At 39.8% G+C, this 24,820-nt stretch overlaps 1 protein-coding gene across 5 annotated transcripts in view; it reads left to right on the plus strand.

Annotated features, from left to right (window-relative positions):
• Positions 1–24,820, plus strand: part of Tfap-2 (transcription factor AP-2) — a 309,571-nt gene that overhangs the window by 176,179 nt on the left and 108,572 nt on the right. For 2 of the 5 annotated variants that reach the window (XM_076763701.1, XM_076763702.1), the window contains exon 1: positions 14,203–14,481. The exons of the other annotated variants lie outside the window; for them this stretch is intronic. In XM_076763701.1, coding sequence (XP_076619816.1) covers positions 14,203–14,481 — 279 coding nt within the window. Of the gene's footprint in view, positions 1–14,202; positions 14,482–24,820 lie in introns of those variants that run through there. 5 annotated transcript variants of the gene reach the window in all.

The raw sequence follows: 24,820 nt of genomic DNA on the forward strand, positions 1-24,820 counted from the left end.
CGCAGAAAATGATTAATATTATATTCCCCGGAGAATAATAATATATTTGCAGAATTAAAACGTGGCCATTATTTATATTCCATGTTCCATTTACACGATAAATTTTGTTACGATAGAAATGCATTATACAGGGTGTTCGGCCACCCCTGGGAAAAATTTTAATGGGGGATTCTAGAGGCCAAAATAAAACGAAAATCAAGAATACCAATTTGTTGATGGAGGCTTCGTTAAAGAGTTATTAACAATTAAATTCAAAAATTTCAAATCGTTCTGGAAAAATTATTTTCGGTTGCGGCGGTCAATTATAATCATTTTTGGTGAATAGACATACTCCCGAAATCTTACCCACTTTCGAGAAAAAAATTCAATATTGGTGGAACTTTAAACGTTAATAACTTCTTAAGAAAGCCACCATCAACAAATTGGTATTCTTGATTTTCGTCTTATTTTAGCCTCTAGAATCTCCCATTAAAATTTTTTCCAGAGGTGGCCGAACACCCTGTATAGAGTAGAACGAAACATTCGCTATATATTATAAATTTTATTAGTACTTCACGGCTATTTATCAAAACACTTTTCAACGCTTTTTCAAGCAATTGGAACGCACATACGTGGATCGAACTTCCTTTTTTGGTAGCAGCACGTAACCTGGATGCTTCTCCACAATTTTTTACTTCCCACTTGTCTACTATTCTTGACATTTTATGCTTTCTCGTGTACGAAGAAAGTCGCGTGGGAGGGCTACACGATCATCTTGCCGCTCCTTTGGCTGATATTACGACCCAACTATGAATTGTTAAACAAAAATCTTCTTCGTCTCTTTATCGAAGGTTCGAAATAATTTATTTTTATTCACCACAGCAGTGGAATATAAAATTATCTAACATATCGTCAATTGAAGTATAACGAGCACTATTCCAGATACAGAACAAATTATTAATGAGTCACAATAAATATGCCTCGTTGTGGGTCATCAGAATTATATAAAACATATAATGACTTTATTATATCTTTTAAACTTAAATGATAATGTGTTAATTTTCTCTAAAATTATCCAGAATATCGTGAATTGAAGTGTAACGAGCTATGTTCCAGGTACAGAACAAATTATAAAAGTCACAATCAGAATTATATGAGACATTATTTCTCTATTAAGCTTAAATAATAACGTGTTCGTATCAACAATTTTCTCCAATGGTCATTTATATAATTATCAAAAATCAAGAAACAAAATCTGAGTACATAGAAAATATTCTAGTTCAGTATCAAAAATGATAAAATTCAACAATTTTTAGTGTATTGTAGAAAATCACACATAAACGTTACTATTAGACATCTAAGAAATAGTACTAATCAGTAACATTTCCCAGATTGATACAAAATCTGAATCATTCTGGAAATAATTTTCTTATCGAGTGTCACAATGTCGGGTAGTTCTACAAAAAGAATTCCAACCCCCACAGCTGTGGACCACCCTACTGCACGGTGTATAACACGCATATGCGCGTGTAGAGAATACAATCGCGCATCCAATCTCGTTTCATAAGACATACTTTACAAATTGTCACACTACGGTCCCGCGTATAAGGGAAGCATTTTACGAGTTTCGAATCGTTGAATTCCGGCCGCGGTACGGGGCGTCCCTTATTCGCGAGTTCCTAAGTGTTCCGTGGAGTTTACGTCCTCGTATATCCTCATTTATGGGCCTCGTTTATTCGACGTCTATTTTTATTCCAGTAACACATTGTAAATCACGAGTCGCGCGCGGCGTTCCACTTTCATAGAAGTTCAAACGCGTCGTTCGTTCTCCTCGAAATTCTCTCGCCTTACGTCACGATATGTCGAACACGAGCGTTCTCGTAACGCGCGTGACGTATCTCCCCTTGTATCTTGTCACAGGAATGCGTCGAACCAGTTCGTTAACCATTCTTTTCTTTTTTGGTCATTCTGCTCCTCTTTCTTTCCTATTGGTCACGGATACCGCGTTGCTCTTGGCCGTGATCTCATAATTACGCGCTCCGTTCGCGCTTCCACGACTTTTCGTTCGATTACTATCGCGAAATATAACGCGGACAGTGGGGACCTCGATTAGTGCAAGATCGCGAGAACGACGATTCCTGCAGTTATCGGGGTAGCCTATCCCAGGGACCAGTACCCCTCCACGGTCTACCCCCACCACTGTTCTCGATCTTACTCGTTGCTTAGCGACCATCCCCTCCCCTCGATGACGTCATACAACGAACGAGACGTATTCATAAATTCAGTCCTCTGGTCAGCAAAGGGTTCACATCATTATTATTTTATTTTTAACAGTTTTTACTTCCCCTGATCTTTATGTAAATTCATATTATTCTTAATAGAATTAGTGAAATCTCCACCCCTATAATTCGTATCTTCTTTTAAGTGTTTCTTAGATTTTTTTCGTATTAAGTGTGTTTTGTAGTTTTTTGAAAATTAAAATTTCCCATAAATGCATAAACATTCGCAGTCTGTTTCTAACCACGAAACTCTACGATGGTGTTCCATAAATTTATAGGTACTTTGATTAATTTTGTAGCGAGTAAGTAAAGTTTACGATGTTTGCACGAAATCATTTAAAAGTTCGATTTGAGAAAAAAGAACGGCAGATCTCTTTGTAGGAAGCGAGATCAGGATACCATCCGTCCAGGCTGGACAGGTGCGCGTAAAATGGAGGGAGGAAGGGGGGGGGGGGGAAAAAGAGGTGATCTGTCTTGGTATGCCGGAGGGACCAGCCTCCTTTGGAAGTTTCGGATCCATGGTCCGCTGTTGCCAGTTGCTATTCGCCTGACCCGAATATTTTTACTCGGTTTAAGGCTGATATCGATCGCTGCGATAACGCGTACATCTCGAAAACCCCCATTGTTCCGCCAAACTGCAATTAAAATGAAACAGCGCGAAGCGATAGATCGGTACACGCGACGAGCCGAGAAAGCGCGAAGCATTTTAGTAAAATATCGGGATAAACGTTTGGTCGACTATAGAGACAACGAAAAAATGTGTTTTTACTAATAATTGGTGTATTCAACGATATCGATGTTTCTATCAAATTCTAGTGAACGTTCAACAAGTAGCAGAATGTAACGATGTTCGTTTGACACCGTTTGACGGATTAAAATGGGCTTCAATTTCGCATTTTCGATAATAGAATATTCTGGGTATCGTTTTTCAGTGTATTTTGTAACATAAAAAGTTACTCGAAAGTTAAACCGAGTGTTTGAATTTGATTGACCGATTATACAGAAACAATTTAATCTTTCCAAACAAATTGCAAATTAATACAGTTATAATAAAACAAAACGTATAATATACAGGGTGTTCGGCCACCCCTGGGAAAAATTTTAATGGAGGATTCTAGAGGCCAAAATAAGACGAAAATCAAGAATATCAATTTGTTGATGGAGACTTAGTTAAAAAGTTACTAACGTTTAAAGTTTCGCCCGTACTGAATTTTTTTCTCGAAAATGTGCAAGATTTCGGGGGTATGTCTATTGACCAAAAATGATTGTAATTGACCCCTGCAACCGGAAATAATTTTTCCAGAACGATTTCAAATTTTTTTTTTTGTCGAAAAATTTAGGCACCTGATTAGATTTTCGGTAAGGAATTTTTTTTCTCGAAAATGCGTAGGCATTTGGGGGTATGTGTAATGACCAAAAATGATTGTAATTGACCCCCGCAACCGAAAATAATTTTTCCAGAACGATTTGAAATTTTTTAATTTAATTGTTAATAACTATTTAACGAAGCCTCAGTCAAGAAATTGTTATTCTTGATTTTCGTCTTATTTTGGCCTCTAGAATCCCCCATTAAAATTTTTCCCAGGAGTGGCCGAACACCCTGTATGTATATGAAAAGGATTAGTTTGAAACCCTCAAAGGCCACTTAAAAATCCAAGAAAATCAAGATAAGGAAATCCATTGATCGCAATATGTCGTTTCAATCTTAACTTGTCAACATCTTCGTATCGATGAAGCAATTCCAGACGCAATGCAATAATAAAAGTAATTTTTAATCTGAAGTTATAGTTGCAATTGCATTCTCGATAAGGAGAGGACTCTGCAACTCGTAATATTTTTCATTTCCCTTTGGCTTCTCTTTATCGAGGTACGATTACGTTTTACGACCCTGTTGTTTATTAAAAAGAGATTTCTAACGAGTTCGAAGCCCCATGTAAGGACGCGATCGTTTTGAATGACACGCGATCCGGGATCGATTACGGATCAATTATTCTACGTAAATCCGCAGTTGAAACGATCGCTGCCGTTTCGTTTGTTGGTTTTTTGCGCGATTATTAATCGTTGGAACGGCGAAGAACGTGAGGTAACACAACGGCGTGTGCTCTAAGCGAGTTTATTGCGGCTTAAATTATACACCGCCGCGAACCGTTCCAAGCAAAACATTCTTTCTTAATGAGCGACTTATTTCACGTTCGCCGTTGCTCATATTTGGGTTAACGTATGGAGGAATGTTCCCCTATACGCGATCTTGTCACAGGGCACCGACATCTTTTTTTTTCTCACCGCTGTCTCGTTACTCATAAAAATATCGAACCGTTGACGTTAATACGATTTTAACTACGACAGGGTCGAAGCGAAGTTATGGTTCAATTGCATTTCAAGCCCCACCGGTCGATTATAGAAGTGGCTTTTAATTGAAGAATATCTTTACGACGCTCGAAGGTCCTCGTGATTAATATTATTTATGCAATATCAAGTTATTCGTCGAGTCAATGTATGTACATATATATCGTTAAAATTACAATACAGATTCGACGAGATGCTTTTTATTTTGCGATGATTAAATAACGTCGAACGAAATATGAAGAGCAAATGCAACAAATTATCTTACTAAATTTCATTCGTTTCGTAATTACATGGATCATAATGGACTAGCTAAAACCAAAACGTTTAAACTTATATTCGTATTCACTGTTTATGCTCCTTACCCACAATTATATTCTTATAGATTTCAGAACGAAGAATAGAGATCACAGAATTATTTATGCAAACTCTCCATCTGTAAATAATGTTTTAAATCAAGTTCATTAGCGCGAATTACACCTCTAACATGTGCCCCGTAACTCTAGCTTATATTTTCAGTCGCCGAGGGACACGATTAATCGATGGAGATCAATCAACGCGATGGCAACGATATATTTGCCTTGAGAAGAATTATCACGAACGCGGACACCACTGTAATTACGGGAGACTCTTACGTGTGAAACTGTGCTCTGATATTCGCATGCCTTCGTAAACGTTGCCTCGTATCGATAATTACGTCCGCTTAATTGATAGCTGGTTTCCCGAAATTTCTACATTCGACATACAGTTCGAGTATCTCACAAATAACACGTTCTTCGTCGTTTCGAAGATCAAGAGCCATGCGTCCGGTCAGCGAATCGAATCGCGCGCCATTAGACTGAGACTCTTGAAGGAGAGCAATCAGTTTACCTTTGACGACTTTCCGAAACACTACAAGCTCACGTACATACGCGTGATCTGTCATCTCTGGTATAAACCAGAGATGCCAGACGAAGCGCCGAGTGCACCGTGGACACGTCTCATGGGAGTTCAGAGAGGCAGGCTCACATTTGCCTTCTCGCTCTTAAACAACTGAAATCCGACCTCACGTCAACGGCATACGATTCGGAATCTCGACTGACCAGGTATTTTTTCTTGCCTTTTCTAGAGTTCATTACTGAACTATGCAAATTACTCCTGGTTTCTATTTGCCTCTGATGACCTCTGATGACCAGTGCTGACAAAAGTACAGAACTCCCGACAACTTTTGACACCATACAGCGACTGTTACTGACTGCTTCTGATTACTGCTTGCCTCTGTTGGACTCTGCTGACCATCGCTTATATTTCTGACAACCTATAACGATTACTACTGATTTCTGCTAACCTCTGTTGCTCTTTGCTGATCTCTGACAGCGTGTGCTTGTCTCTGCTGAACTTCCCTGGCCTCTGCCGAACGCTACTGACCACTGCAGGTATTTCTGATAATGTATAACGATTAATACTTACTACTGCATGCCCCTACAAGTCGCTGCTTGCCTTTGCAGGTTTCTGCTTGCCTCTGCATGCCTTTGCTGGTCTCTGCTGAACACTGCTGACCACCTCTGATGCTTCTGACATCGTATAACAATTACTACATGCTACTGTTCGCCCCTACTGATCTCTGCTTGCCACTGCATGCCCCTGCTCGTCTCTGCTGACCGCTGCTGACCACCTCTGATGCTTCTGACAACATATAACGCTTACTACTTGCTACTATTCGCCCCTGGTGATCTCTGCTTGCCACTGCTGGCCTCTGCTGACCACCGCTTATATTTCTGGCAACGTATCAACGATTACTACGACTCCTGCCTTCCTCTGTTAACCTCTGCTGACCGCTGCTGACCACTCCTGACCACCGTTTATATTTCTGGCAACGTACAACGATTACTACTGGCTACCACCACCCTCTGCTGACCTCTGCCAACATCTCCAGACGTCAGCTGACCAACGCTGACCAACGCTGACCATCGCTGACCAACGCTGACCAACGCTGACACGACGTAATATAATATAATATGTTTATATGTATTAAAGTGTTGTATAATGTAAATCTATGGCAATAAATGATATAATTTGAAAGAATTCTATGTGTTCTTGTCATTTTTACCCTTTTTTTCCTATCGAAATCATTCCCTTAGTTATAAGACACTCCGAATCTTTTCCAGACACTTTTCAAGACACTCGGAATCCCTGAAACTTACCGGCGTCCCTGAAATTTCTCGGAATCCCTGAAATTTCCAAGAAGCTTCAGGCCCCGGCAAAAATTCCGGCCTAAATTTTTCGGCAAAAACTTTAAACAACTATTACGTAATATTACGTAATATTACGTAACATTACGTAATTTTTGCCGAAAAATTCCGGCCGCGAGAAATTTTCAAGAGCTATTACGTAATGTTACGTAATATTATGTAATATTACGTAATAGCTGTTTAAAATTTTTGCCGAAAAATTCAGGCCGGAGTTTTAGCCGCTGCCTGAAACTTCTTGGAAATTTCAGGGATTCCGAGAAGTTTCAGGGACGCCGGTAAGTTTCAGGGATCCGAGAATTGTCAGGATATTTTAGAAATGGCGTTATTTCTGTTTGGAGAGGGAAAGAGGGGTAAAAAATGATGAGAATACATAGAATTCTTTGAAATTATATCATTTATTGCCATAGATTTACATTATACAAAAGTTTAATACATATAAACATATTATATTATATTACATCATGTCAAAAGTTGTCAGCAACGGTCAGCAGTGGTCAGCGATGGTCAGCGATGGTCAGTTGACGTCGGGAGCTGTTGGCAGAGGCCAGCTTAGGTCGGGAGATACTGGCAGAGGTCAGCAGAGGCTGGCAGTAGCCAGTAGTAATCGTTGTACATTGCCAGAAATATAAGCGGTGATCAGCAGTGGTCAGCAGCGGTCAGCAGAGGCCAACGGAGGCCAGCAGAGGCATGCAGAGGCAAGTAGAGTCCAGCAGGGGCAAGCAGTAACAAGTAGTAATTATTATACGTTGTCGGAAGCATCAGGGGTGGTCAGCTGTGGTCAGCAGAGGCTAGCAGTGGCAAACAGTGGCAAGCAGAGTCCAGCAGGGGCAGGCAGTAGCAAATTGTAATCGTTATACGTTGTCAGAAGTAACAGGTGTGGTCAGCAGCGGTCAGCAGAGTCCAGCGGAGGCAGGCAGAAGTCAATAGTAATCGTTATACGTTGTCAGAAATATAAGCGGTGGTCAGCAGAGGCCAGCAGAGGCTGGGAGAGACTAACAGTAGCCAGTCGTAATCGTTATACGTTGTCAGAAATTCCAGGTGTGGTCAGCAGCGATCAGCAGAGGCCAGTGGAGACCTTTTGACGAGAGGTCGGATATTACTTGTTCAAGAGGGAGAAGGGAAGTGTGAGCCTTTCTCTCTCGACTCTCATGAGACGGTCCGAACTTACTTCGGGCAACTTCGGAGAATCGAGAAAGAGGGCATGCGTCATTTTGCCTTTGTCGGGTTTCCGAAACTCCACGAGCTCACGTACGCGTGGTTTGACATAGTGTGAGAGAGCACCTTCGGTGCCTTTCTGACATCTCTGCATTAGACGCTTAAAAATCGCTTCGATCTTTTGTAACACTTCATTCTAAACGTGTTTGTTCTTTCAAACATAAACCGGTCGATCGAGTAGCGACGCCATTGCAATTACGCACGGCGATTCCACGCGTTACGTCGGGTATCCGATGAAACGTGAGTTTTGTGCAAACAAATATATTCTTCCAATTTGTGCATTTTAAAAATACGAGAACGATCCCTCAAAGGCTTGGGTGATACAATCTGGGAAACGATGATTAATAACGAGTCAACCACGTTTGATCCTTTATGTTACGTGCATGCATAATGTGTAGAGTACATTAAACACTGTGGGACTTTAAATTCTTCTTCTTAGTTTTGAGTTCGATAGTTATTTTTAATTTGTATTTGTTTACGAAGTTTGAAAGAATATCTCTTTTAGACGTTTTATCGACCTGTCCTGTAAGACTATATTGATATTTTAGCTGATTATGAATTTCCAAGTTACTTGTAACTCATTTTGCTTCGATTAATATTGTCTATCTTGAATTTAATAAACCAGTTAAAAACAAAAATACTTGATATTAAATTTAAATAAATTTGTATCGTTTTAATTGTAGTTTTGTAGGAGACAGGTTGAATTCTCTGGAGATTTCATAATTTGTATAAATCATTTTCCTATATTGATTTTAATAGTAAGGTACAAATAGTCGTTCAAACGAATAACAACTGAAGAACGTAAATGTTTGGTACGAATATGATATTTTACCTGATTATGAGTTTCCAAGATACTTGTAACTCATTTTGCTTCGATTAATATTGTCTATCTTGAATTTGATAAACCAGTTAAAAACAAAAATACTTGATATTAAATTTAAATAAATTTGTATCGTTTTAATTTTAATTTTGTAGGAGACAGTTTGAATTCTCTGGAGGTTTTATAATTCGTATAAATCATTTTCCTAGATTGATTTTAAGATGCAATTGATCGTTTAAATAACAACTGAAGAACGTAAGTGTCTGGTACGAATGCAATGTAGTTTAGAACGTAAAAAGGCTTAGGGAACGGTGTTGTAGAGGATGCTTCTAATTCGATTCATCGAGCATGCATCGAAAACACGGTCTATAACCCTGACCGGAGGAGAGTCGAAACTCCTGTGCGCGCAGCTCTACTTACTTACGGGATGCTAATTGGAAGAGCAGCCAGCAAACGAAGGTAGCCGAAGAGAGAGAGAGAAAGTAAGGGTGGACGAGGGAGAGAGAATGGGAGACCGGTCCAGCGCGATCTCCTGGTTGATCGAATCGTCGCGAGTGGTCGTCGAACACGCCGATCCTACGTTGCTGGTAGCGATTTAAACTGACGAGGTGTCGATGCCTGGAGTCGTATTTACCTATGCACTCGCGTAAACCGTTGAGACGCGACGCTGGGAGGCGTTAATTAGCCGCGCGAACGTCCGTAACTAGCGATGACGTCGCTCGGGCAAACTTAGACACATTTTATTTCCGCGTAACGAATACAAATTTGAAATTGTTTAACGCGAAAATCAGAATCTGTTAACTCTTGGTTAATCTTGGGGGGTGAGACGTGTCAACCACCCCCATATTCTCTTAATTTTTAACCCCTTGCTATTCGATTCAATCAGAATTTGTCGAATGTATACTTTTTAATTTTGTTCTTTAATCATATATTCTTAGAAAAAACTGATCTATTTTAAGAATATTTGATCGAGTTTAATATATTATCGTTGTTTAAATTTGGCACTAACTTATAAAAAAATATTTTTTACCATTTTTTGTAAGTAACCATGTCCAGGTTTTTAAAATTTACGTAAATATCTTTCTGGATAATGATTTTCTTTGTTGTCGAAGAACCTGAACCTTCGAGATGAAATTGTGAGAAAATTTGTTCTCAAACGAGGAAAATAGGTATGTAACGACCATTTAGGAGAAGCATGCGAAAAATATGTTTGTGCAAACCTTTTGTTATAGCGTTTTCGAATCGCTTGGATTCTCGACACGTATTTCTAAGGTTTCTGTACAGTCAACGACACTGAAATTACTCTATAATATTCTCATCTTGCCATATCGGGAATATGTATTAAGAATTTGATCCTCATATAATAAGAAATACCAGATCCTCGTTGAAAGATTCCAGCACAAATTTTTGCGTTTAGTCTCGAGCTGGACGAGGAAAGCCGATGTCTCGGCATGACTACGATTACTTTATTATGTTCAACATACTACGCATTCATAGTTTATACGAGAATTATACTCGATCTTTATTGAACTTAATTTTTCTCGATAGTAGCTTAAAATTGTCTGAAAAACGAGTTTGATCTTATTTTCGTCTTGTTTCTTTTCAACGCTGATGCAATGAAAAATAAGAAAATTTATGCAACTCATGAGATGGACGAAAGTTTTATTTAGATAAAAATTTCGAACAACAAACAAAAGATAAACACGTTGTATACGTTGTAACTGTTTATGAAAACAAAGATTGAAGATGGAAAGTTTGTGGAAACGATTTCAGGGTCTATCAAAGTATTAACCACTGATGTTTTATATTACACTCGGAACTAACAACACAGAAGATTGAGCAATTCATGCTCTGCCATGTTTCAGTAAACGAGCAAGTAAATATTAGTTTGTGAATAGAGAGAGAGCGATATCCATTAAATCAATACATTACTACTTGCTACTTGGGATTGATAGATCTTCCAGGTAATTGGATTCTCGGCAATTTATATATTGCTAATTTATCAAGTAACGATTGTTCAATGACACGGCTGAGATTTATGGACTTGAACCGGTAAATGGCGGAAGCATTTTAAGTTCAACACTTGTCCCTATACACCGTAAGGACTGATGAGTCATTTGTACAAGCAACTTTCAAATTATATTCAGCTTCAGTGAAAGTCAACAGAGGAAAGGCAGCGCGCGACGTTCGAAGTATCAAGATCGCCCATGAAACGAGATGCAGAAGTCAATATGGTCTAATATGTACTTCAGACCCACAATCGATCCATAAAATATTATGTAATACATAGAGTCTATGTCATAGACTGACAGGAAGGAATAAAATGATCGAACACAAGTAGATTTAATTGATAATAGCAGCACACTCTGTACATAAAATGTACGAGTATATGTGTTGTATATGTTCGTAACAAACGTTACATCATACGTAGTATGAACAAAGTACAATTTATTTTATATTTTGTGTCAAGTATTCTCAGTCAGATTTGAGAATGAATCATTTCCCTAACAGTGGAAACGTGGATATAAATTAAGGGTTTCGAATAACTCTTTGGCTCAAAAAGAAGTAGTATGTGAGGGAAAACATAATAAAAATTATACAGAGAAGATATTGTCGCTTATAAAATTTAGCGAAATAATTAATGTACAATGTACTGAAAGATTTTAGACTTCTTAAAGATCGTTTAATTATACAGGGTGCGTCTCAATATTGCCTACAATACCTTGAAGTTAATAATACCTAGCTTCATGTAAAAATAAAACACTGACCTTAAATTGATCGAAAATCAATTTGTTTTTAAATTTAAACAACTGCAATTTCTCGTCATACCATCGAAGGAGGCTGAAAAATCGTGGGTACCAATTTGTGACTCGCTCTGTATATGCTTTTGTGTCTATGGAGTTAACACAAATAATCATTTTGAGGTCACAATTTTAAGATTGAGATAAGATCACATGACGAAACCATTTCTTAACGAAAAAAAGAAATACTTTGGAAGATTCTTCGTCCCAAAATCGTCTTCAAACATCATGGCGACTCACACACAAGTCGCTCCATGCACCATATCGCTTTATTCACGTCTATAAAATTCCAAAGAGCTCTCGACGCACTTTGCATATTTTCATTACGCAAAGTAAGGAAAAAAAACGATTGATAATCGAGGAAGTTACGGGGAAATTCTAGGTTGGACAGTTCCATGTATCATCGATACATCTCCTCGATCGAGACAGGAACGGCTACAGGCAGACAAAGAGGCGTCAAAGGGGTCCAGTCTCCGCTACGATCGAAGCAAGACAGCGTGTCGTCGTGGAGGGGAACCTCGTGAAGTGGACGGTCGTAAAGAGGAAGAGGACGTCCGAAGAAGCGGTCGCGGAGAGACAGGGACAGCCAGGTGGACAGCTGGTATCGGCGACGGTGTTCGCGAAGGTGGACGAAGCTGCGGCGATGGTGATACCGATGGCATTCGTTGGTGGTGGTGGTCGTCGATGGCCGTGGTGGTGGTGGTGGTCGAGAGGTGGACGGTGGTGGTGGCGGTCCAGCGGGCCCCAACACTTGCTCTCCGTTCGGGAGAGATTTGCCCCCTCCTGCCGCGGGCGGCGCCACTCGAGGAGATCCTTTCCTCTTTTCGCCTCTAGGCCATTCTCGAGAAGCGCGCGCGGCAACGCGGTGTCGTACGATCGGTCCTCGTCGACCTTCGACCAATACGCGCGCTTCGACGTGACTTCGAGGCAACTTTTTCCCGGGTGACTTTTCCGAAACGCGTCGCGCGCTCCTGTCGAACCCGCGGCCGGTTCCCCGTCTGTCCCCCGCGGCCGTCCTTGCCCCCCGACCTTCCCCTCCGCCCCCACGTGACACCGGCCGACCACGTGACTGCGAACGACCGCGGATCTTCGGTGTGAAACGTCAACATCCGACGCCCGTGGCCAGCGAGGATGTCTCAGCGTGGACGTTGATCGACCCGTTACGCAACCGCCCACCCGGTGCTTCCGTGCGGGAACCTCTTGTGTCGCCTAACGCGTGTTACGGTTCGACGGTATCCAGCCTGGGAAACATGAATGAATCGGTGAAGGTGCGCGACCAGAAGACGCAGAGTCGAGTGATCGGTTCGAGCGCGATCGTGAGTTAAAATGAGAGGCTATCGAGGAACAGGATCGCCGACAGGAAGTGCACGCGAACCGATCTCGCGCAATCTCGTTACCGATAGTCGATTCCACCGGTGAAATCAGGCCGTGCGTCGAGCGCCTAGGCTGAATGTGAGAACGGTAGCGAGGAACCTACAAACGAGCTCCGCCACGTGACTGCCAGCGAACTGGCTGCGTTTTTGCGTCGCTCGATAGACCGTCCCCGAGAACCGCCTCGTTTCAGGACGAATCTCGTCGACGTCGAGATTCCTCGTGCGTTCGAGCGTGCTCCGTATCGTTACTCGACGTTCCGCGGTGCTGACGACTCGAACGATTGCGTCACCCAGGAAAACTGGATTTTCATATCGATTGCAACGCACGACGATGCAAAGTCGATGGGCGTCCCAGTCGCCCGTGTAATTCCACGGGATTTAATTACGCGTTATTAAGCGCGGACCCGACAAAAATTCAGGTTCCAGCGGCGTCGTCGATCAGCGGGACCGCTGGAAACTCGGGAGACTTTAATGCACGCACAGGCGCGCGCGCCTGGATCGTTTTACGTCTGGTCTCGGAGCCTCGTACGTTGAAAAACGATCGTTTCGCGAGCAAACTCCATCGAATATAGAAAAGTGCTTCGTCCACGTGTGCTGTACGACTCGTCGAAATACGGTCGATCAACCTGAGAGCACCGTGCGATCGCGGCAATTGGAATTTCACTGAACACGAGTGTCGGGGCAACAGGTGTTCGCGCCACCCTCGACGTTCCCGCGCTGCTCGATCGACCTGTGCAGAAAGGAAAAGGAGGGTCAAGCTCGTTCGATAATATTGGATGTGCTTAGCGGCGAGCAGGACCGTTATCGAGGACAGGTGATTCATCGGCCCATTGTCTTCGAATGTGCTCGAGGATACTCGCGAGGGATCGTCGCGAAAACGCACGCTCGTCGTCGAGACCGTTGACTCGAGCGATATTCGCAAAGAGAAAGTGATTAATAATAAACGTGTAAGAGTTCCGTGCAAGTGTGCGTGGAAGAGGAACGATATCGTCCACAAGGAAAACGAAACCGAGATACGTAAGGGAGACTCTATGAACGTGGATCCGTACTCACTCGAACAGCGGAGGCGCCTAGCCACCTCGAAGACGAGGTGGTTTTCGTGGATTCTGGTGATCGTGACCGACGAAGCATCTGTGCCAACGCCGGGAAAAGTGGCTCAACATGTCCGTGCTCGAGGCCGGTGAAGCCGACAGAACGACGATGTCACCTCTGGACGAAGTCGTGTCCCCGACGAGCGTCGAGTCGGAACTGATGGTCACCGACATGTTGGACGAGCACGAGACCACGCTGAACGAGCACAGGGACGGCAAGCGGAAGAGAGACACGGACGGCGAGGAGCTGACACCCAGGAAACTGCCGTCACTGACGAGGAACAACAACGACGTGGGATTCGTTCTCGAGGAGAGCGCCGATGACGATCTGCACGAGGACAGGGACGACGTAAGTTTGGTACATTTTTTCGGTGATTCGATTTTCTTTGTTCGTATCAGTGGGCAAGGACTTCGAAAGGATTGAAAATTTTTGTGGAAAATGTTTAAGGAAGTTTGGTTACTCAGTAAATATGTTTAAATTAATATTATTTTGGAACTTTGAACAGGACAGGGACAACGTAAGTTTGGTATATTTTTTCGGTGATTCGATTTTCTTTGTTCGTATCAGTGGGCAAGGACTTCGAAAGGATTGAAAATTTTTGTGGAAAATGTTTAAGGAAGTTTGGTTCCTCAGTAAATATGTTTAAATTAATATTATTTTGGAACTTTGAACAGGACAGGGACGACGTAAGTTTGGTCTATTTTTTGGGAGATTTAATTTTCTTTGCTTGTATCAGTGGGCAAGGACTTTCAAAGACTTTTTTAATACTAGAGAGGATGATTAAGGAAGTTTGGTTCCTGAATAAATATGTTGAAATTGTCATTATTTTGGAACTTTGAAGTTTGTAATAGAGGTAAACATAACAGGTTTCGTAAAAGGTTAAAACATGACGTAATCGAAGGACATATCTATGCATTTAAATTAGTGGTTTCCAGACTGTAGTCCTGGGAGATCCGAGAAAGAAAAAAGAAGCAAACTATGTAGTGGAATTGGAAAATAGTCTCGTCGAAAATATTCGTTGAAAAAATTATTGCAATAACAAATAATCGATTAAGGGAGTATTGTAGTGTGAAGTGCACTTTTTTAAACTTTGTTGGAGAATTTTTTGCTAATAAACTGTAACACCTTTTGCAGACAAATTTACAATGTTTATTTCTACATGTTTCAGTGATATTTTAAATTATTTTTCATAAAAGGAAATCTATTTTTTCGAAGATTCACGTCATTTCATGGCGTTTATTCGATCGATCTAATTATTTAATTCTGAATTTTTTTCAAGTAGTAATTGATCTATTATTCATTATTAGAAAATTTAATTTTCTCAATTTTTGCTCTTCAGTTTGAAACAGCTAAAATCTGTTTTAGAGACAAAAAGAACGACGTTGAGGCATAATAATTTTTTTACGTTGTTTTGTCCTACATAGTTGTACGAACAAGTCGTTTCTTCATTAGTTCTGTCCTTAAATCGCCTTTATTCATTAGTCTAAATACAGAAACAGACTAAACGTGAAACCTGATCTGAAACTATTACTTCCCAGAGTTACACTTACCTAACATCTACTTAATTTCTAAGAATCAGCCATATCGAATTGAAATTTCACCCAATCTGCTTTAGTTTATTAACCATACAAATATTAAGTTAAATACATCTCAAAGCTAATACTTTCCATACTCATTTCAGAGCTATTAATCAATATAAAACCATTCGAACCAAACTCAAATATTTCAAATTACATACAATAAATAATGTACATTATATACATCATAGAGATTTTGTTAACAGTTCGATGAAGTTGCTCCGATCTAAACAATTCTTCGAGTAACTCTTTACGATACCTCGATCATTTTTAAATTAGATCGTACGAGTATATACCTTCCCTACAAAATTAAATCATGCTAACTAACTCCTACGATAAAAACTCGAATCATCACGATCCCAGATATCGAAGCACGAGTCTAAATTGAAACGTATCCGCCCAGAAAAATATTTTCCACGCCAATAGAGTTTTCATACGAGCCACGCCATTCGAGTCGCGAACCTTTCACGACTCGAGCGTTATCGTAAAACGAAACTGAAATCGCTGTTAACAACGCGGTCGTTGCGCGACATTATTCCCCCGTTTCCCGAATAAATTCGAACGAAAGTCGAATATCGAATGCCATGTGGACGAAACTCGAGATGACACCGGTCGTGGCAGTGTTTCAGTGACATTTATCCTCTTTTAAAGCATACTCCATAACCCCACTTCGTCTCAAACTACATTGCGTAGAAACTAAATTCTCACGTGGCAAGTGAAAGAGCAGCTGTCGGTCGAGGTGTCCGCCTACGCACGTTTATACCTGTTTCACTGACTCGAACGTATTCAACTCTGACACGGGACAACAAATCAGGTGGCTGGAGATCCAGGACTATAATAAAACGAAGCTATTGGCGCGTCGAGTTTACGGTCCAGGAAGCCCCCGATGCGCCGTGGTTCTCTTTATTTAGTAAGAGTCTTTTCGTTAACGTCGAACCAGCCGATCGTCGCGACGATAAAGATCTGCCGATTTACTTAGAAACCTCGTATTCGCCGCGTTCGAATCGAATTATGGCGGCAATTGTAGCAGTCTCGCCGCGTAGTTTAGGCCTTTATTTTCGTTCGTGATATGTTAAGGGTGTCACGGGGCTTAAAACTCGAATCCCGTCGTGCATTCGGCTCCCAGCGAACCATTGGGCGACCTTTGCACCTTAAATCGTGTTGAAATTTTTGATATACATCCTAAACCTGCTATCAAACCATCGAGCACGTATTAGTACTTATCCCTACACGGTTACGACCTTATAACGACCGCGATAAACCCAATACGATCCTCGCCTGTAAGCATTCGTTAAATACTTAGGGCGCAACAATGCACGGGGCAAATTAAAAACAATATTCCCGCGTTTACTGCGTCGTCTCGTCGAGCTATGTAACACTACAAAGCCAGAAGAAGCTTTAACACGCGGAACAGTCGTTGGAGGAGACACGGCAGTAAATCTCGACTCCTCTAAAATTCCATTTTTATTCCGTGCTGCTCCGCGGCGGCGTCATACTTTCCAAGCAAATTTCACACCGACCATAAAATCCTCGAGGCTCTCTAAAACTACTTAACCCGACTGTTCCCTCCTAATGGGCCGAGGATATTCGCGTAACCTCGATCGATCCTCGGGGTCGGATCTCGGTCGTTTGGATCTCGTCGGGCTCTTAATCGATGGACTCTTTAGTCACCCATTTTGTATTTGTTTAGCTTTTCTTCGCGTATTTTTATAAGAATATATTAAACTGGATTAAAATTCTTGCAGCAGAACTGGTCTCAAGAATTTTCAACTATAGAATTTATATACGTTATAGTCGATGGATATTGTTATCCTTAGTTTAACTTTCTAAAGTTATTTTTATATTTCAAATATTACATAGAAATTCTACGTATAATTTTGTCGTCTAGGGTAAACGATCTTCGTTGATACGATCGTCTTCTTCGAAGTTTAAGTTTACCTATTATCAAGATTAAAAAACAAATAGTACCTAAGAACAAAGTATATGGCTCTAATATTAATAAAGTTTGAGAAACGATTGACAAAGACAGATTCAAATACTAGTATATACACAGAATGAATTTCGTAATGTTTTTGAATAATTTATAGATTGTTTGATGTATGGAAATATGTTTGGAATAAAAATTTAAGGTATCAAAGGTGGCATATAGTACTATAATCAATTTTTTGTTTGTTTGCTTGCCTGAAATAGAATCTAACAAGAGTTACTGAAATATTTTCGAATAAATTATACGAAATATATAAGAAAGCACAGTTCTCGTTAAACGTTAGATATCAGCAACGTGAGATACCAAATGTGTAAAGGTAAAAGTCCTACACGAGGAAGAAATTTATTACGATGTTCGGTAACAGCGAGGAAATATGATAATTGTTTACTGCGAGAGCTTAAGTACACTAAATTTTGAGAATTAACCCTAGAATGGTACCCTGGGCTCTCATACAACGCCAGCGAGATTTTCTTGTTAAATAAAGTGGTTTATTTTACGAGGTTGTCGTCATTATATAAAGAAAACTTGGTACCGTTACACAGGATGTTCCGTGGTTTTCCGTCAATTTGCAAGAACTCAATCAGAAGGTGGAAAGGAGAAAGACACGTTACATAAACTTTATAAGAAATTTCGTTTCAAAATTAGAAATGATATTAAACCATTCGATTTTTACGCGCGGTGAACTGTAAAACGTTTATTAACGAACTTTATATTTTTTTCTGCTTTTGGGTAAAATTCTTTCATTTCAGAATTCGTTTTCCTGGAAATTGACTTTAAAAATTCATCGTGTATGTTTTCAATTAGAGCAAATTTTATTCAGAAATAAGAAATACAAATTTTAGATTCACTGGCGAAGTAATTTTTGGGGAATATTGGTTAAAAAAATTCTTTGTTGTATTCTAGCTTACGAATAAATTTACAAACGATGTTTTTAGTCCTAATTCGATAATGAAATGTGCTCAATTCTGAGCGCAATAGAGCACGACGTCAGCGTAAGTAGAAACTGTGGGTAGTGGACAGACATACCGGAGCAACTCGTATTCAATCAAACGCGTATCCGGGAAATTTTCATATTCGATTATTTCGAAAACGATGCCTCGAACGAACAAAATTTATTCTTGATTTTTTATTTATTTTTTCATATAGAATCATTTCACTTTGAGTTGTATCATCAATATGAATAGTAATCGTGAAGACAAGGAAATATGTATGTTTCAAATACAATAAATTGTACTCTACTTCGAGATTAGTTTCATTAATTATAATTTTATAATTTTAAAGTTTTTAAGATATTAGATAAATTTCACATTAGAAAAGAAGAATATTTTTTAATACATAACTTAGGCCACTTTCATAATAACCGGTACAATTATAATTTTATTTTAAAATTCCTTCAAAATAGTTCTCCATTATAATGCTTTTCTTCCACAGATGAGTGATAGGACTATTCAAAGTGGTACTAAAACGATCTCAAGTTGAAACATTAAAGTAAATAAATTTCTGTCATTTTACGAAAATAATTACTGAGACAAGCTTCAAGTTTAATATAGTAATAAAGTCAAAGTTTCGTTCTTCGTAAAAGATTGCATGGCCAGTGAACGTGTTATAGATCGAAAGGTAAAAAAGTTAGCTTCGATCGGTGATCTAGCGGATGGCTTGGCGAAGATAGAACCGTGACGCGACTAATCAGCCGCGAGATCGAGCGGCGTCTCTGTCGCTCGCGAAACGATGATCGGGAATTTATTATCTTGATCGAGCCGGACGATACCTCGCGCGGTACGAACGGCCTAATTGCTACAAGAAACATGTTCGTGGCGCGTTCGCGGTCGAGATACGCGATCGTCAGGGTGCTCCTCCTCTCGCGTTCGGGTTTACGATCGTCCCGACGTGAAACGTCCACTCGAAAACGGGGACAGTGGCCAGCAGCGCGTAGGCAGGATTGTCGTAGGATACGAGCACCGTGCACGAGGTCACGGAACGGGTTTCAGGAAAAATCTACGCGCGATCCTGAGACGCGACGACGCGCTATCCTGGGTATCTGGCCACCGGTAACCGATTCGACGCCGATCTCCGCGATCCGTCGAACGCCATTAGAGATTCCATTAACCGCGTTCCCCGTTGATACCTGCGAACTCCGGAAAAAAACATCGACTCGCGTGAATCTTCTACGAGCAATCTTTCTTTCTTGGGAAGACCGTGGAAGATTTTATTAAATCGCAACGGTAGATGATCCACTCTCGATCGTCGACGAACACCAGAAGTGTAATTTTTCTTGACTGAATCGAAAATTTGTACCGAATCGGGGGTATAAGATATTGATAGGATGCTTATGCATTTGTGGGAAATTTTAATTTTCAAACTACAGAATGCACTTAATATGTAAAAATATAAGAAATATTTAAAATATGATACAAATTACTGTATTTAGGGGTTGAGACACCCCTCTACAAAACTCCCATTTTATCACTTCTATTAAGGGGCTATTCTAGTGTGAACCTTTGAAAAAATCGATTACTTTTTTTGCATTTTATTACAAAATATAATTTTAAAAATCTACAAAACCTTGTGCCTAAACTCGACTAAACAATTTTAACTTTTTTAATATATTACTGAAATATGTAAAAATAAACCTTGTGAAGACTGCAAAAGGTGTTACAATTTATTCATAAAAAGAGAAAGTCTGAAGAATGCACTTCACACTAGAATGTCCCCTGAAATTTGCATGAAGATCCACAGTCTAGGTATTGATCAACAGTATCTAACAAAACATACAAAATTACGAAACAAATTATACAAAATGTTTATCAACTACGAAACAATAATTTGTATCATTCGTGCGTGGAAAGTGAGTTGAGAAAAATTGATCAGACGAAAGTAGAGAAAAATTAAAATGATAGTCAGTGCACTCTTAATACGAAGTTTGATATCTGCAATTATTGTTACTTGAATTTTCTACTAATTTGGTAATAGTATTTGTTTATTATTTCTGCAATTTTGGAACACATTTCTACCCAAATAATCCCATAAATTAAGATCTTTGGGTTCGCCATGACAATAAATTAATTTCTTTTCAATTTTACACAGTGGAACAGTGGTTTCTAAGCTTTTTTTAAACTAAAACTTGCGGACCCTTTCCTAACATGGACCACAACGTGTATTAAGTTTAATAACACAGTAATATTACCCACTAAAAATTGAATACAGTAGAACCTCGATTACCGGCGGAAATCGGGATAGGAAATCCTTGCAATAAACGAGGTAACCAATCCAACGACCAGTAGCCCTCACGCGACCTATCCCCGCCATTCCTTTGAACCTTACTCTTTGCTCAGCGACCATTCTCTCCGCTTGTCGAAACCGTGTGCAACGAACGATGCTCTCGAGCAATAAAATCGTGTTTCTACCGTATTCGCGAGTGGCATTCCGAATCATTACTTTGAAATTATTTCACTCGAAACGTATCGATCGTTAATTTTTGCACAATCGTCTTCGTCGTCCATTAAGTTTCGCGTTTAAATAATTGTGTATCGTTCCTTGAGTGTTACGTTTAAATAAACGCGTATGTTTATCGATCGTTACGAAAGCATCCTTATAATTACTGGTCTCGTAAGACGCATACCGAGCAACGGTTATCTCATACGCGAGTAAAACTCGCAAACTGTGGCAAATCAGCTTTACAGACATCGAAACATTCGGGAATAATAAGAATGTTCGCACCGCGGGAGAGTTAACGACTCTGGAAATGGATAAAAGAGCTATAAAGAATCTCTTCGTGCGAGGTCTAAGCGTTCGGAGCGAAAAGAAAGAGAGAGAGGCCTTCGAAGAAACACCGGAAAGGGTAATAGGTGAATATCACATCGGATGTCGAGGATCGTGGCGTAAAGTTACGAACAATTTATTTACACACAATCCCCCCGTGATTCGTCGATGTCGCGTTCTACGTACACGGTCGACTTGGCGGAACATGCTCGCCGCGATGGCGATTCCAGGATCCGTAGAATAGGCATCAGGGATTCCATTAGCCGTATTTCCTAGTCGAAGCTACCGTAAAAATCATCTACGACCGTTCCTGGCACGATTCTTTGCGCCGGGAATACATCTTCGAATTTACCGTTTTCTATCGGCACGCACGAAGCTCGATTTCTGCGGACACCCATGTGTCTCAAGCTGTAAAATCGCTTTAGAAAGCGGTAGCGGCTAGCATGCATCGGGGAACCTCGTGTCTCTAGGATTTCTTATATTTATATAGCGTGCAAGATAAGTCAAAGTTGAAGGGAAACGAAACATCTTTCGAGTTACAGAGGTTCGAAGCGTGGAAGAATTTATGTAAGACAAACGAAGTTTCGTGATTGGAAGTTGTTTTTATTTGATAATTAAGACTCTGTAGGAAACCAGCAGTTTAAAACAGCTTCGCCCTAAATCCCTTAAACACACTACCCAAATGTCAGTTGCCCTGATATGGAATACTTTTTTTTATATACATGTTTCACTTGCAGAACTTTTATGGAAACATAAATATTATGAATTCACTCCGAGCGGAGATATTTAAAAACGAGCAAACAAAATTTGCTAAAAATCGTGCAATTATTAAGTAATCGTTTACTATCGAATCTGCATTTCGAACGAGCCAAGGTCTGCCACGAGTGAAAATCGACGTACAAATCGGCGTGTCAATAAACAGGATGTAAAATCCAGGGACGGTTTAAGGACTCGTGGCTTCGCGATAAGCGAAGCTGAAGGTGCATCGAGGTCGTAAATTCTCGAACGTGGGCTCGTTTTTTAATTTATATTCGACGACATCGTTCCTCTTTTGTTCCCCCCGATCTCGAATTCATCGACGCACGCCGCGGACGTCGACAAGTTTTCGGGTGAATTTCTTGCGCCTGGCTGGCAGAGGCGGCAGTAAACTCGTGGTTTGATCATCGGGGAAATCCCCGGCTGACAGTTTTAACGCTCGTTGTTAATCGCCGTTATAAAGTTATACGAACGGTTAAAGGTGAGGCTAGCGCGCCTTTCACGTGGCACCGGTGGACGAGTGTTCGAAACACGTGGATTTCATTCCACATTCTCCCAGCGCTCTGTCTTCCCGACTGGGAGCAGATACGCGTTATTATTAGTTTTAATTATGGTTATTAACAAAACTGTGCTCCCGTCGAGGGTGACTACGGGAAACTCTCGCGCGACCTCGAATCAATTTTATCCTTTGGCCTTTAACCGATGGTCATCGGTGGGAATGGTTGCTTTTTTATTTTCTAGAGGAAACGTCGAGCCAATAGCTATCGTCGTACGAAACAACGCGCGTGCATGGTTTTTTTAGCGGTGTTTAAAGTCGCATCAATTACAAACTACATTAACGACCTGGTAAAATAAGAAACGGTACGCAAAAACATTGTACGCGACAAATTACTGTATTTAACACTGGCAGACCTACCGGAACGCGTGCTTGGATCGTCAACGTGGCTGTTAAATCTCCAATGTTTTGCACGGACATTTATATATTAATGACATTTTATGTTTCATTAAGTTATTAACATGTTCGATCGTGTACCAAGTTTGAGCAGCTGTAAACTCAATTTATGTAGCAACGATATTTCACGTATTATTAAATTATAATACATATAATCTTATTGGTATATAAATTTACTTGCAGACGAGTCATTAAAACTCGAATTATTCACACATGAATATATGATAAATGATAAAGTGTGGTATGTTTCCTGCTTTCACGATCGTGATTCTGAAAGTCAATAATTACGTAATTTGTTGTAAATTGCGCGCTTCACGTGTAATAGGAAGTCTATTGTTCGAAGTATGCACATCCTGATCTTACTTTCGTTGTTATACTTTACTGATTTCGAATTAAATACAAGTTTTCAGATTGTAGAGATTAGAAATGGGATTCGTGGAATGGATTTTCATTTTTGAATGCATAACTTCTTTGTTGATACGAGATACGTTATTTTAATCCATTTTTTGTAGGTATTCATGAGCTCTGATTCACAACTAAATTTCAATGAGATACGTTAAGGAATAACTTTTCGAACATTCTTGGAATTTCTACATATTCTTCACTAAAATACGCGTCGTTTGCATTTGGAAACATTAGAATCCTCCAATCCGTTCTGGAGTTATGATATTTTAAAAGTATGAAAGTTTCAAGGAACCATTTCTGGCCACAGATTATATTTTCTGTAAAGAATTTTTTTTCTCAAAAGTGCGTAGGATTTCGAGGGCATGCCTATCCACGAAAAATGATTGTATTTGACCCCTGCAACTAAAAATAATTTTTTCAGAATGATCTGAAATTTTTTTTTTCCGCCGAATTTAGGCACCTACCCCCTGTCGATTTTTCTTAAAAATTCGTTTTTCATTTTTAATAAATTTGTTTGATGTTGTGCGAAAATTTTGTTTAATACTTTTTTGTAGGTACCCATGAGCTCTACTTCAAAAAAAAGTTTCATTCAAATATATTCACATTTGTAGGAGTTATGGCCGTTTGAAAAGTGGACCATTTTTATGGGGTTTTTCTAACTTTACGGGGTCAAGGAGCAATTTTTCGAATATTTTTACGATTTGAACATATTCTCCACCAAAATACGCGTAGTTTGCTTTTCTAAACATTAAAATCGTCCAATCCGTTCAGGAGTTATGATGTTTTAAAGATTTGCATGAAATTTTCGGGGTACATTTCTGGCCATACATTATACTTTCATTCAGGAATTTTTTTCTCGAATGTGCGTAGGATTTCGGGGGTATGTCTATTCACAAAAAATGATTGTATTTAACCCCTGCAACTAAAAATAATTTTTTGAGCATAATTTGAAATTTTTTTTTTCAATGAAAAGTGTCAGTAGAATGTCCGTGGTCAGACATTATATTATCAGTAATGAATTTTTTTCTCGAAAGTGCGTAGGATTTCAGGGTTATGCCTAATCACCAAAAATGATTGTATTTAACCCCTAAAACTAAAAATAATTTTTTTAGAACGAATTAAAAAATTTTATATTAATTTTGAAATAACTTTTTAACAAAGTCTCAATCAAGAAATTGATATTCTTGATTTTCGTTTTATTTCGGTCTCTAGAATCTCCCATTAAAATTTTCCCCGTGGCCGAACACCCTG

Source organism: Colletes latitarsis, chromosome 4 (genome assembly GCF_051014445.1).
Source record: "Colletes latitarsis isolate SP2378_abdomen chromosome 4, iyColLati1, whole genome shotgun sequence".
NCBI lineage: Eukaryota > Metazoa > Arthropoda > Insecta > Hymenoptera > Colletidae > Colletes > Colletes latitarsis.